This window comes from Rhinolophus ferrumequinum, chromosome 14 (genome assembly GCF_004115265.2).
Source record: "Rhinolophus ferrumequinum isolate MPI-CBG mRhiFer1 chromosome 14, mRhiFer1_v1.p, whole genome shotgun sequence".
Classification (NCBI taxonomy): Eukaryota; Metazoa; Chordata; class Mammalia; order Chiroptera; family Rhinolophidae; genus Rhinolophus; species Rhinolophus ferrumequinum.
The window spans coordinates 8,940,882-8,956,031 of NC_046297.1; the positions used below are offsets into that span (position 1 = coordinate 8,940,882).

General features: G+C 39.2%; 2 protein-coding genes across 2 annotated transcripts in view; both read left to right on the forward strand.

Moving 5' to 3' along the window:
- The window catches only part of STAU2 (staufen double-stranded RNA binding protein 2), a 227,899-nt gene that overhangs the window by 29,795 nt on the left and 182,954 nt on the right, over positions 1-15,150 (forward strand). The window contains 2 exon segments of the mRNA XM_033125843.1: positions 3,759-3,842; positions 3,845-3,893. Of these exon segments, the coding sequence (XP_032981734.1) occupies positions 3,759-3,842; positions 3,845-3,893 (133 nt within the window).
- On the forward strand, positions 13,782-14,267 carry LOC117033660 (cytochrome c oxidase subunit NDUFA4). The gene has a single exon (XM_033125845.1). The coding sequence runs from the start codon at positions 13,848-13,850 to the stop codon at positions 14,094-14,096; it is 249 nt and encodes an 82-aa protein (XP_032981736.1). The 5' UTR covers positions 13,782-13,847; the 3' UTR covers positions 14,097-14,267.

Genomic DNA, 15,150 nt, shown 5'->3' on the forward strand with positions numbered 1-15,150 from the left:
TCCTTGTTTTCAGTTTAGTAAAACATTATAAATTTAGCCCTAAGCATCTTCGGACTCTGTTTGTCGGTGTAGAAATGGTTGATATTCAGTTTAGAACATATATATGAAGTTTATTAAGCAACCCATGAATCCAAAAAAGCCCACCTGTGTGTAACAAGGCTAAGTGTGACTGTTCTAATTGTGAGCGCCTAAGCCTCTAATTGTAAGCTCCTCTGATTGCATACAGTGCCAACATTCTGTGTGCAGTGATCTGTTGGGAAGAGGCAAACCTGTATTGGACATAGTATATGAATTTATAGCACCAAATTAATATAGTTCCCTAAGTCTAGTGCCAGCCCTCCGTCCACGTACTCATTCATTAACTTGTTAATTCAAGTGGTTACCTTCTGACCAATATTGCTTTAAGTATGTTTGTGATGGAGTGAAAACAGACGTTTTGCCTGCCAACAATGGTGCTATAATCTATTTGATTATACTTCACATGCTTATGCTCACGATCCAGCCAGACACTTACTTCTTTGTCCTGTGGCACGTGCCAGGTGGACAGGGTCTCCTCTTGCAAGGACTGCTCTTTCTAGAACTACATGTCTTTAGTATTGCTAGTCCTGTTTAACTGATTCCAGTATTTTTAAAGTAAACTTCTATAAGCCAATATACTATCGCAGTAAAGAAAAAGACCTATTCAGTTTGGAGTTGGTAAGAGGCTGCCTACTTATTTACTTCAAACAAATCTCTTTAGATTCCTGGTTGGTCGTTAGCACCACACCACTACCTCTGTTTGTGAAGAACTTAACTTTTAGATATCAGAGAGGTATAAAACAGAAAATTTGACAGTTGTATACATAAACCACGTAACTCAATGGTAACGATTAAAGACCAAGTGAATAATAACAGCTGTTGCTATTGTAAGTAATGGTGAGTAATGGACCGAAGTAGTTGAGCTGAGATACGGGCCTTGAATGGAGGGTCGGCAGCTGTAGAGGGGAGAGTGTTCCACTCAGGGATGCCGTGAGGAAAAGCTTTGGAATTGGAATCTGGACGACGGGTTTGGTTAAAAACAAACTGTACGTGGTGTTGAATTAGAGCAGGTAAGTGACGGTGAGGGATAAGACTGGAGATGTGGGAGCAGATGGTGAGGGGCTGGAACGCCGGCGTGAGGAGATGAAACCGGCTCGATACAGCAGGTCCTCAAAGAACATTGCCTGTTGACCGTCGTTTCATTAGATGTAGGGACTTAGCTCTTGCCTCTATCAATTAGCCAGTAGAAAACTGGTTTCCTTCTACATCGTTTCACTGAAGGCTGCAGAACCTATGACGATATTAAGTAAGGACTCAGCTGTAGTTTGGGGGATTCATATTGATGAGCTGGGGTGTGATGTGTTCAAAAGAGCATTTTAGGAAGTTCAATTTGACATGTGAATGGAAGGTGGAAAATATGAAGCAATGATCAGTTAGGAAACCACTGCCATAGTTTCTGGGTGAAGAAAGAAGAGGAGAAACTCACATGCGTTGAGTCCTACATGCCTGTACTCTGCGAGCGTTGGACGTGGCAGTAGGAAGGGAACTGGTTGACACCATGCCAGTGAACAAGCTCTCCAGGGCGTAAAGTGTGAAGCAAGCGCAGTGTGTGCTGATTGTAGGTCAAGTCCGTCTTGGAGGATTACACAGGACGTAAACCAGCCAAGGCGCTGGAGTCGGGAGCCAGGAGAGAGTCTGAAGGGCCAGTGGAGATAAGAGTTTCTACCTTTGAATGTTGCAGTGAGCTGAGACAGTGAGTAGATTTTGGGGAGTAAACTTTTAAATAGAGTATAATACTACATACTGGCAAGTGCACAAATTGCAGTTGTAGCGTCTCGATGTTTTGCACTGTGAACGTTTTACCAGGACCACAGGTATCAACAGCACTCGGAAGCCTCCTACCTGTCCCTTCCGGTGGCTACACAACGCCAAGGGAACCACTGTTCTGCTTTCTGTCGTCTTAGGTTCCTCGTGCCTGCTTGTCGGAATCATACCCCACACTCTTTGTGATAGTTTGTTTTTCTCCATGCTATGTTTGTGAGTCAGCAGAATAGATAAGCTGGTCTATTCATTCAGCGGAATATTATTCAGCGACTTAAAAGCGTTTGCAATACTGATATTCAACAAAATCAGCGTGTTGAGTGAAAGAAGCCAGACATAGTGGTACTCAGCTCTGAGCAATAGACAGAGCTCATCTGTGATGACAGAAGTCAGAAGGGTTGGCTTGGGGAGGTAGGTCTTGACTTGAAAAAGGTGTGAAGGAACCTTCTGGGTGATGGAAATGTTCATATCTGGATGTCTCATGAATGGTGGTCTCATGAAGGTTTACGTGGGCGGTAATTCGTGGAGCTGTATGGTAAGGTTTGTGCAGTTTCCTTATCCCTTGGCAAAATACTGTAAGCAAGCAAGATGACAGATCCCTTTATGCTTGATTTTCTCCCCCTCTGCCCCAGTGTGTGTATTAAATTAGGGATTTCGACTAATTGGACTTAACTATTTAGGATGTCAACTTTTCTTTGTTGTTTTTCTTATCCATATCCTTTTCTTTTTTGTCTCTTCTTTTGTCCTTCCACCTCCTTTATTTTTCCCTTCTTCGTTAGTTGAGTTCCTGTTCCCTTACAGTCTCAGTGATGTCACATGGATTCTTTAGCAAGGGGACATGAAATGAGTAGGTTATTGGCTCTTGATGGATAGCTTATGCCCTGGCGGCCAGTCTTGTGTTCGTGTCAGGCTCTCCAAACCTCTGCTAGTACTTGATGCCTCTCCCAATTTCTCTGCTGCAGTCAGTGGACCCAATTTGTAGGCGATGAAGGGAGTCTTACGTGTGTGACACAAAAGGCACAATTAAAATGAAGTAGTACAGACCTTACATTGCAAATAAATTTTACTTTGTATGAAAGCTTTAGATTCTTTTTTTTTGTGGTTTGTTATATGGAACATATGTCCGTGTTTTACTAAATAACCTCTTTTTGGTTCTTAAAAGTAACTTGACATAATAATTTTACATTGTGTGTTACTTATTATGGAATTTTTCAAACTTTTACAAAAGTAGAGAGAATACAATAGTGAAATGTCCCTGTGCCCGTTACCAGATTCAACAGTTAACTACCCACCCATGGGGGCCAGTCTTGTTTTTTCATCTACCTCTCCTCTGAGCTATTTTGAAACTACTCTTAGATATATGACTTCATCCATAAATGCTTCAGTATGTATCTGGAAAGGTTATCTACAGAAAATGTTATTTGGGTTACTTTGTTTTGTTATTGGTCATAGAAAAAGTGTGGAATTTATTTTTATTAGATAAATCCAAGAATTACTGATGACCTTGTATTCATAGCTAATTTTAGTTGCTTGGTTACCAAAATATAAATAAAAATCTTCACAGATGATTATGTTTTTAATGATTAAATAATAAGCGTGCTTGGTTAATTAACATTGAAGTTTACTGCTTTCTAATATCCAAACTGATCGATCTATGAATCTTGTGTTTGCCTTGCTGTATCACTATAAAGTTGAATTTTTGGTCATTAATGTACAGAAAATGTTGCAGAAACCCTAAATAGATTTCATGAGGAACAATTTTCTTGATGTAACTTGTTTATGCACGCCCTTAGAAAATCACACAGATGAGTTATCTACTTCCCCCCTTTTCCGTGGTAATTACCTAGAATATAAACATAGCTTGCACGATTTCTTATGGAAATATTTCACTTGCGTGCCCTTAATGTTTTTTTAAACAGGTAGCATAACTCCAACTGTGGAGCTGAATGGACTGGCTATGAAAAGGGGGGAGCCTGCCATCTACAGGCCGTTAGATCCAAAGCCTTTCCCAATTATAGAGCGAATTACAACTTCCGGGGCATGTACAATCAGAGGTTTGTATGCCTTTTTTTGGTTTTGTTCTTATTTATTATTTTATGGATATTGTAAAAGTTTCTGAAACTCACAGAGTATTTTTTATTGCAATGAATATTCGCCTTGAGCAGTTTGCATGGAATTAGGTAAATCAGGCTTACAGGGAGTATTTAAAGGAATAACTAAAGAAATAACTGGTTTTCAAGAACTAGTTTTCACTGAGTTATGAGAGCCCTGTATCGGCGTAGGCGGGACCCCGTTTCAAAGTCACTCTGCAGTGGGTGCGGACTCCCCAGCTGCCTCGCTCACTTCGTCACAAGCAGATGCTGAGCTTAATTACTGGCTTTTTTTACTTGTTCGAATACATTGCAAATGTTCCAAAATGAGCGTTTATAATTTATAGGAAATTTGTTGGAAGGATTTACTAAGTCTTTCTGCACATTGCATAATTGTGTGATAGTTACCAGTGTAACAGGAGTTTCTTTTACAAGCATGGCAGAATTTTTTAAAAAGTTTATTTTGTTTTTCTGATCATTTAGAGAAGTCATTTAACTCATTGTAGAGAATGTAGAAAATGCAGAAAGTTGAAAAGAAAATGTAAATAATTTGCAGTCCCAGAATTGACCACCTTTACTATTTTGGTGTACTTTATCTTCTTTTTATACTTTGCATATAAATATAACCAAATTGAAGTTATCCTGTATGGCAATTTCTATAGTGCTTTATGGAGGTATATATGAGCGATAAAATGTACACATCTTCAGTGTCCATCTTGATGACTTTATTTTACTATCTTATTTCTCTGTGTATTTATACTATATTTGATGACTTTATACATGTGTATATCCTCATGTGATCACCACCCAGATCACGACCCAGGATGTTTCCATTCACCCTGAGACTCTCCTCTCCCTGATTGCACTTGTTACACCTCTCCCTGAAATAACCACTCTTCTAGAACCATAGTCTAGTTTGGCCTGTTGTTGAACTTCATACAAATAGACTCATACAGTATTTACTCTTTTGTGTCTGGCTTTTTTCACTGTATGTTGTGGTTTTTTTGTTTTGTTTGTTTGCTTTTATTTTTTGAGATTCATCCGTGTTGCTCATATCTGGGTTTTGCCCTTTTTTATTGCTGGTCAGTGTATCTTTGTATGACTGTATCATTATTTGTTCATCTTGTGTAGGCAACATTGTGCCCTCTTTTCACTTCATATAGTGGTCATTTTTCATAACTTTAAATACTCTTTGAAAAATATTTTTGATGTGTATTAATGTTTCATATGGCCAAGGTATACTTTAGAAGTACATAAAGAGGTATAAACAAAGAATACTTCATAAGTATACAAACAAAATATACTTGTTTTGGTTATCTAGGTTTCCCTTTTTTTGACAGTATATAAATAGTGTTGCAGTAAACAATCTTTATATATAAATTTTTGTTCATATCACTGATATTTTTCTTAAAGGTAGATTACTATAAAGGGAAGATTGAGTTAAAAAGAATAATGTATTGCCCAATTATATTAAAGTTTGTATTAATTTCTTACAGTATATTCTGTTACATTCTGACAACACACACTGAGTTTGAACACATTGTCTTGTTTGATAGTTAAAAAAATGATATGTTTTTAAATTTTGGTTTTATTGATTACTTGTGAGGCTGAACATTTTTACAGATATTTATTAGTTGTTTGTCCTGTTTGATTTGTCTACTTTAATTTGCTAATTTTTATTGCATCACTTGACCAATCGTCAAATGTTTGTGTGTTGAGGGTATTACAGTAAGTCTATTTTATTTGTTTAATTTTCCTGCTTTTGAAAAAGTTGGCTTTTAGTTTTGTATTTGTTTTTAATGCACGACAGTTTTAAATGTTATATGGTCTAATCTGTTAATTATTTTTTGTGATTTTTCCCATTGCTTTTGTGCCCTAAGAAATTCTTTCTCACATGTGATCAGATATTTGCTGATGCTTTACAGTTTTTTAAATTGAGATATAATTGATTACACATGACATATAACATTGTGTAAATTTAAGGTGTATGACTGACTTGATACATTTATACTGCAATATGATGGCCATTCTAGTATTAGTGAATACCTCTATCATGTCCTATAATTATTCACCATTTCTTCTGGTGGTGGGATGCTGATGCTTCTAAAATCATTCCGTTATTTACTGACATTACAACTCAGTTGTGAGGAGAAGATATTTATTTAGTCTGTACATAATCAGATACTTTTTGGGGTCTTGCTTGCTAGTGGGAAAATGACCATTTAAGACAGTCCTATTCAGACTGTGAATAACTCATTTAAATATTACTGCTCAGGTTCTTCTCTAAGAAAAGCTTGCACAATCTTAGACTTGGGCCCTGCCCGCCCCTTCCATCCCAGGTGTGTGTGGGGGTGGAAATGACTACATCGTCCTGAGAAAGGGAGGGGCCCTCTCCTCTGTGTGGGCGCCCTGCCTCACGCTCTGGCTCCTCTGCGCTTTGTGGTGATGGCCCTTGTCCAGCACGTAGCGGACACCTTTCTTGCCTGCCCTGCTGAAACCTGCAGTTGGTGGCATGCAGTCCATTTTTTCCCCGTTACGCAGTCGTGGAAAGAGTTATCTACCATCTTCTGGCTGACTTGTTTTAAACCCTAGCTTTCCTTGGCTCGCAGGGATGTTCCAGCCCTTCCTCGTCTGTAGCGTCGCCTTTTCTAACTGGAGCATCCGTTGGCAGGCTCGTCAGCTTTCACTGTGGTGTCTGCACTGCTTAGGAGGCAAGAGGGACATAGCATTCATCTTACAGTTGTGTCACTTTATTTATGTGTTACATAGCCATTGCCTTTCTCGTCAGTCTGAGCTTACATAATAGAAATCAAACTGTCTGCCCAGGGGATCACAGTAGATATTTGGTCACCTGAGTTAGGGACAGCTTGTCTACTTTGTACTTGCAAGATATTTTGCTTTTAATGTACTATAATGAATAGATTCATGAGGGTATTATATTTAAATGTTTATTGTATTTTGATATCTATAGTCCTTTATTGATATTTTGCTAGAGTTTGGTTAGTGAATGTATTACTCTTTTGAATTTTTTTATTGTGGTGTAGTTGACATATAACAATTTATTGCTTTGAAACGAAAGAAATCTAGTGCTAAAGCAGTGAAAAATCAGACATTAACCTCTGCCCTTATTGAGCTCAGGTTCTAGGGCAGGCAGGCAGTAAGAAGCAGAGACTCACTGACAGGGTGACAATTTTGACAATGGCCTAAAAGAAGAGAGGGAATGAGTGATGTGAATGTCGCAAGAGAAGAGGGAGCATTTCAGCAAGTGCAAAGCCCCTGCAGCGAGAGCCCCTGCAGCGGGAGCCCCTGTAGAGGGAGACTAGCTGGCGCATTGATGCGGCCACCAGGAGACCATGTGGCTGAACAGAGTAAACCAAGGGGCAGAGTAGTTCGTTTGATTTTATTTTTTCTCTTTTAGCTTTTCTGTTAAGACTATTGATGTTTTTCAATTTTGTCAATTCCTAGTTTCAAGATGTGACTTCATGGTTGTCATAAGGGGTGCAAGAACTTTATTTATGACTTCTCCTGAGGGTAGTGCCTGAGGCCATTCCCATTTCACAGATAAAGTGAACTTTCTTTTCAGATTCTTGGAGAGTCTTGAGAATTTTATATAGGCTACAAACGGTGAAAAAGAAAATAGGGCCGTATGGGTAAGCTGCCAAGCCATGTTTTAACTTAAAAGCCTCTGCTCACAAAAGAGCAAACTTCATCATTACTCATTAGGCTGTTAAAATTATGAGTTCACGTGGGACCTTACTTTGCAGATGATAACACCTGAGTGTGTCTCAGGGAATTTGCAGGCAAAGATCAGAGGAGACTTTTCTCCTTGTCAGATTGCAAATGAATCAGTAGCTTCTTAATAAGGCAGGGAATGAAAGATTAAGAAGCTTAAGAAGCATGTCATGTATAGGGATTTTTGAAAAGGTCCTTTCATTTTCTCCTTAACATTAAGTAATAATTAGATAGTACCCATTTCTGTTCTTTCCTTGGTGAGGTTGCTCCACTTGAACTCATTCAGAGGCCTAAGGGGGGGGGTCTCATAACAAGGCTTTTCCCTCCCCCACCCCGTTATGATGGCTGGAGAAAAAAGAGATTATTATTATTATTATTATTATGACCTGGATTATTAAGTAACGGTCTCCCTTTGTTACACCGAAGATGTTTGAAAATGAATGCATCCAGTTACATCTTTTTCTTTATTGGAGACATTTTATGCTTTTGTTTTCCCACCTTTGTTACAAAAAATAATATACGTTATGTCAAGGAACAGAATGGTTGAAGTCAGGCCCTCTACAGGCAGTCTGTCAAATTTGTATGTTTACAGATGGAGAAAGCGTATTGCTTGACTGATGACCAGAAAGCCCCTGGTCTGCTGAGGTACATTGCTAAAGGCCGCGGCTCAGACTAGGTCTGTGAACGTGGGGACTCCTGCCCTGCGTGACCGGGACGTCTCAGGGAGATCTTCAGGCATGGTTGGGTGGACGGCCTTCGTATTGTTGTCCCCCCATTTTTAATTTCTCTTTCTAGCTCTTGTCTCATTTTTCTTCTGCCTGACTTTATTTTCAAAGAAACTCACTTCCATTTGCTAAACCTCATATGCTGCCAAGTCCTTAGACTTGTAGTACGTTATTGCTTTTGGATAGTTCTTAGAAAAGTCTAGCCCCCCCCCCAAAAAAACCCCCCAATTTTGAGTAGACTGCCCATCTCAGGATTTGTCTTTCAGATGGGGTTTGAGATGGGAGGCGCTTTAATTGGCCAGGCGTGGCTTTGTGTGCAGCTTGATGAAATCCAAAGTGCTGTGAAGAGCACAATTATTTTATAGACGGGTTCTCCAGAGGCCAGGATTCGGAAGGAAACGCATTTCCATTGCAGTCAGAACATTCAGTTCAAATCCTAGTTGTGATGCTTTTAGCCGGGATCTTGGACAGGGCAGCGGACCGCTCAGTTCCCTCGTTTGCTGAATAGGGCTAATCATACCGACTGAAAGGGCCTTTGTGAGGTCTCATTCATTCGGCCAACGTTTCCTGAATGCCTCCTCTTGGCCACATGTCGTGGTAGAGTAGAAGCTTTGATGGAAGACAGGCTCCTGGACCCCGAGTCTACAGGAGAGGCAGACACTGAAAAGAAACAGCAACAATGCTGGATGTGTCCCTGTTCTGTGATGGAAACAGAGGACAAGCACTGACTCAGGTGGGGCATCAGAGGTGTTTCCTGGAAAGAACGGACACGTGAGCTGATCTGCAAGATCAACTAAGTGTAAGTGTTAGCGAGGGGGAGAACGTTAGGGAAAGCAATCTCGACTTGGGGAGCAATGGCAAGGAATCCCGATTTTAGCTCATTCCTGGACTTGGAAGCAGATGGTGTGTCTGGGAGGAAAAGGCTGCAGTTCAGGGAGGGCACTGAATCGGGTCATCCCAGGTGGGAGCCGGGAGGTTTGGCGTTTATCCTGAAGGTGACTGAGAGCCACCGAAAGATTTTAAGCTGAGCAATAAAATAATTGGATATGTATTTTAGGAATAGTGCTTTTGGCAGTGTGTGGAAGATCGTTTGGACAGGCTTAAACTTCTGGGGAGAACAATGAATTACAAGGATGTTGTAGTGCAGGCTTAACTCGATGAGAGCCTGGGACAGTGGAGATGGAGAGTAGAGGACAGTGCCTCGGTGTTTACCAGGCAGACGACAGCACTGGGGATTGAGGACGGAGGACAGGGAGCGTCAAGCATACCTTCACGTGTCTGGCTTGCTAGTGGCGTTGTGGGCAGTGGGAGGGGCTGGCACGGGTCTCAGGGAAAATGAAGAATCCAGTTTTGACTGTGTTGAGTTTATGTTACCTGTGAGATGTTTAAGAGGAGTCATTTTATCATTCTTTAAATCTTCAGTGAAGGCTGTGTGAAGATCATCTTTGGCCCTGAGGGTCTGCTGGAAGTACATGTGGCGAGAGAAACCTCAGGGTCCGGGCCTTCCCGGGCAGGCATGTGAAACACACAAGTGTCTTGCAGAAATGGCATTGTTTAGGATACACTCTAAGTTTGACTGACTCCTCTGTTCTTCATTTACCTGGGGTTTACGCGTCCTTCCCAAAAGGATGTGGTTCTCTTGGTTTGTCTTCATTCCGTTTGGAACAGTTCACGGCATGCGCCCATGCCACGCTCCCTGTCCTCAGGTGTGGTTGGCATGTTTTGCGTCAAGGCTGCGTTCGGTTGCCTTTGGCTAGTATATCGGGTTCCTGGTCCAGTCGCTTGTACCTAGGTTAGCAAAGTTGCTTCCTCTTAGCATGTGTGGTATGAGTCATAGCAGGTCAATCAGGAAGAGTTTGGACTGTTTGGCCAAAAAGTTCCTTGTTCCTGTGGGCAGAGCCAGGTACCATGAGGCTTCATGGCCCCCCACATTGCCCTGGGAAAGAAAGAAACCTGGGAGACTTGGACAGGACTTCACGCACTGCTGTGGCTACTACCAGTGGACATTCAATAGGGTGGAATAAACTTTTTGTCGTGTCTGAACTGATTCTATGTCATTATGTTAAGTATCAGTAAAAGTAGAAATGACCAAGATTTTAGTTCATGAAATAGCTGGTATGGGTCATCTCACGTGGTAGCCAGGAGGTTTGGAGTTTATCCTGAAGCTGATTATATTTCAAAGTTTATGTTGCGTAGGCTGATGACCGGCTGCAAATTATTGTGACATTGGTGTGCTCTTTATTTTGAGCGTGTTCAAGCTGCCAATCTAAGCATTCTTCACTAGTTTGTAACGCCCCTTTAAAACGCGTGTTGTAAAGTAGAACCGTTGAGAAACCGAATAATAAATTTGGGTCAGTAGTCGTATAAACAGATATAAACCTGCAGTTCTGCTTCCTGCCACCAGATGGTGCTTGTATCTTGAGAAAACAACATACAATGGGGGCGTTCACTTTGCTTAGTATTCCAACCCTGGTGGTTAACTGATAAATGAGAGGTTAAAGCGTTCGAAATCGCCAAGATTTGACTGTTTTCGACCTGTAAATATGTTAGTTTCATATGATTCAACATAACGCAAAAAGTCAGCCAGCAGCACAACTTGAAAGCCTCTTGTATAAATGAAATAAATGTGAGGTGGTGAAAAATAGGAATTCATTCAAATAGTTATATATACTTTGCCTTTTTTGTCTTATATCCCTTGGTTTGGGGAATGTATATTTTTTCTTTTATCAAATGCTTCATACCTGGAGTTTATGTCACAACTTTTCAAAATACTTCTTTTAAAAGAATTTCTTTGTGAGGATATCATTTTATAGAATGGATGTAGAACTGAAAGTTTGGAGGCTAAAAGACAACAATTTTAATATCTCCCATTTTTACATAGGATTACATTAATTAAATTAAAAATATTTTTCGTTTATGGAAAATAAATCTAAACCCACAATAATGAAACATTAAAAATGCATTGTCTTTTAAAACTCTTATAAACCAGAGGAGAATTTGAACAGGTTACCAAAGCAAAGATGAGGGAGAATGAACTGGAATATGAAGTGAGGAATTGGAGAGCCAAGGAGATGATTTCAGGGTAAGTGAAGGATGATTTGGGGTCAGCAGCTCTTGTCTTAGGCAAGCTGTGTTTAAAATTAAGAATAGCAATGAGTGGACATTGTAACTCTTTAAAACAAAACTCATTGCTTAGTAAGACCAGATGTGACTCTCTTCATTTTATGAGAAACACAACTTTTTCTTTGAAGTGAAATATGAAGAGGGCCCCGAACATCTGTTTCCCCAAGTATTAGATAAAAATCAGATCATTAAAAAAAAACATTTTAGGAGCTTATGCTTCTGGCTGTGATAGAGTAACTGGAACCAGACTTACCTTACCATCCTCAACATCTAGAAAACCTAAGTAAGTTTCTTACATTATACGTGAACTGATATAATATGATGTGAAGGGAAGATGTGGTACCTTAAAGATGTACATTGATGCAAAGCTAAAAATAATAGTTAAGAATACAATAGTGAAAATAAAATGGAATCAAAACATAATCTAAAAGAAGGCAGAGCACACGGGATAGATACAAAACAAAGAACTAGATGATAGATTTTAAACCGAGTCATATTGATAATTACATTAAATGTAAGTGTTCCAAACACTCTCGTTAAAAGGTAGAGAATGTCAGACTGCATAAAGGAGCAGAAAATACAACTATGTGTGATGCACAAGTATCCACTGTAAATATAAAGACAGATCGGTTAAAAATAAAGGATGGAAAATGATATTCTATGCAAACACTAATCATAATAAAGCTCGAGTGTCTACATTTATGTCAGATAAAGCCGACTTCAGAACAAGAAATACTGCCAGGGATAAAATTACCAATGATGAAAGGGTAAAAACCATCAAGAAGACCTAACGATTCTAAATATACTTGCACTTACTAATAACCCTTAGAATAAGTAGACAGAAAAGCAGTAAGACTACTACTGCTATAGACTGAATTGTATACCCCCAAAATTCATAGGTTGAAGCCCTAACTCCCAGTGTGACGGTATTTGGAGATGGGACCTTTGGGAGGTAATTAGGTGTCGAAAGGTCCTGAGGGTGTGGCCCTTATGATGGAGGTAGTGCCCTTACAACAGTAGGCACTAGACAGCTCGCTCTGTACTCCACCCTCTCTCCCCAGCCACCTCGTGAGGACATTAAGTTGGCCATCTATCTTCAAGCCAGGAAGAGAGCTTTCCCCAGAAACTAACTGTGCTAGCACCTTTATCTTGGACTTCGAGCCTCCAGAACTGTGGGGGGGGGGGGGAACCCAACGAATTTATGTTAAGTCACCCAGTCAATGGTATTTTGTTATGGTCGCTTGAACTAACTAAGCCAATTATAGAATTCAGTAACACTGCCAATCACTGTCATGGAACTCCCCATCCAATAACAGCAGAATATCAAAGTGCATTCTTTACAAGTGCACATGGAACGTTCACCAAGAGAGATGATAGGCTGTGCTATAAGACAGTTCTCAATACATTTAAGAGAACTGATATAATATATATTATTATATGTTATATATTATTATATAATAATAAACTATGTTTTCTGACCACAGAGGGAGTATTAAAAATAATTATCATAAAAATATCTGGAAAATTCCACAAATATTTGGAAACTAAACAACACATTTCTAAATAATGCATAGGTCAAAGAAGAAATCACAAACAATATTAGTAAAATATTTTGAACTAAATGAAGATGAAACTGAAACATTGAAGTAAGCAAATAATGCTATATGGGTATATGTCAAAACTGATTAACAAAGAGCTTAACATAGGCCCATATCTTTATATGTAAATTTTACCTCAATGAAGTTGACTTAGAAATACATTGTGTAATATACAATTTTCTTTGAAGCTAAAAATATTTCTAAGAGAGCATAGTTTTGCTTCTCAAGCATTTGTCCAAAACCATTGTAAATGTCTTACTAGGAGCTAAAATAGTATTTATTTCATAGTGTTTCAGGATAAAATCATATGTCTTTAAATTGCTTAGCTACTGCTTTGCTCAATAAACGTTATTTGTTAGCCTTTACTGTATTGTAGGTAATACAGTCTGGTTGTAAGTACAGGTTGTGTGGATTTGAGCAGGTTATTCAATCTTCCAGTCCCCAGTTAGCTCATCTGTAAATTGGAGAGAATAAGTTGTGCTTCCTCATAGTGATGTTTTCAGGATTAAATATAAAAATTCTGTGACCACATGTGGCCCATAACTTTACCTTACCACAGTGCTTGTCGTTCCTTAAACAATTTAAATATCAGTGTATTTGCTCTGGGACATTGTTACTTTGAGAGGTTTTTAAAAATTCACATCTGCCCAATTAAAAAGAATCAGTCTAGAGACTACCTATTCCTGGGCCTCGTAGTTTTGTTTTTCTGTGCTTGGGGACCCCAGCCCACTGCCGCAACCATGCTGCGCCAAATCATCGGTCAGGCTAAGAAGCATCCGAGCTTGATCCCCCTCTTTGTATTTATTGGAGCTGGAGGTACTGGAGCAGCGCTGTATGTCATGCGCCTGGCATTGTTCAATCCAGATGTCTGTTGGGATAAAAAGAATAACCCAGAACCCTGGAACAAAATGGGTCCCAATCAGCAATACAAGTTCTACTCAGTGAATGTAGATTACAGCAAACTGAAGAAAGAAGGTCCAGACTTCTAAATGAAATGTTTCACTAAAAAGCTGCTTAGAATGAAGGTCTTCCAGAACCCATCCGCACAATTTTCCACTTAACCAGGAAACATTTCCCCTCCAAATGCACAAAATCATGTTGGTGTGTTATGTTGGGGTTTACACTGATTAATAAATATCTGAAACTTGAAAAAAAAAAAAGAATCAGTCTATGATTCTATTGTAATTTCTGAGTATAGGACTGATTGAGTCTTTAATAACAACGTGCATACTTTTGGCCTTTTGTTGGAATGCAGTTGATCCCGGAATAATTCTGACATTGTAGTCAGAATTATTCATTTCTCCCTTGGAAAGCTACGGAGCACATCAGCGGTTATTAATTTGGGATTTAAACATGAGCCTCTGAAAATTTGTACCTTTTATGTCAGTGTTTTCAGCATTTTATACACATACTTCTGCCTTGTCGTAGCTTGATAACCATGCAGTTTACTTTTGATCCTTCAACGCTGTTACTCTCATTCCCAAGGTGTGCCTAGTCTGTGTTTTCTTACCACTAAGTGTAGTATTCAAGTACTAATAACTTGGTAAGAAATTTTCTATCATACAAATTCAGACTCTATGCTCCTTTGTTCTGTTCTTACAGACAGGCAAGGCTGAAGGTTCACCACTTAATTCTGGATTAGAGACTGTTTAAAATATCTGGTATATTTATTAAATAAAGAACTTTTGTCATGACATACAAGTTTGACATTTTTCATATTCCCCTAAAACAAAAACAAAAGCAGAAGTAAACAAAGCCAATTCTGAAACACAAAGACGACTTTTTATAATTGTGGGTTGACCGTCTTCTTTCATTTGGCCGCTTTTTGTAACATGCTCTTGAGATCCTTTTTGAGTTCTTTATGTTAAAAGTTTCAAACTTACTCTCCATAAAGGTGAATACAAGGAAAGTAGCACCCAAAGCATAATGACTCTGAATCCCTCCCTTTAAGTTTATCATGATTCTTTAGGAAAATGCAGCCATGACTTAAGTGTGATAAATGCCAAATTCATATTTTTTTACAAAAACATGCCTATCTTTTTA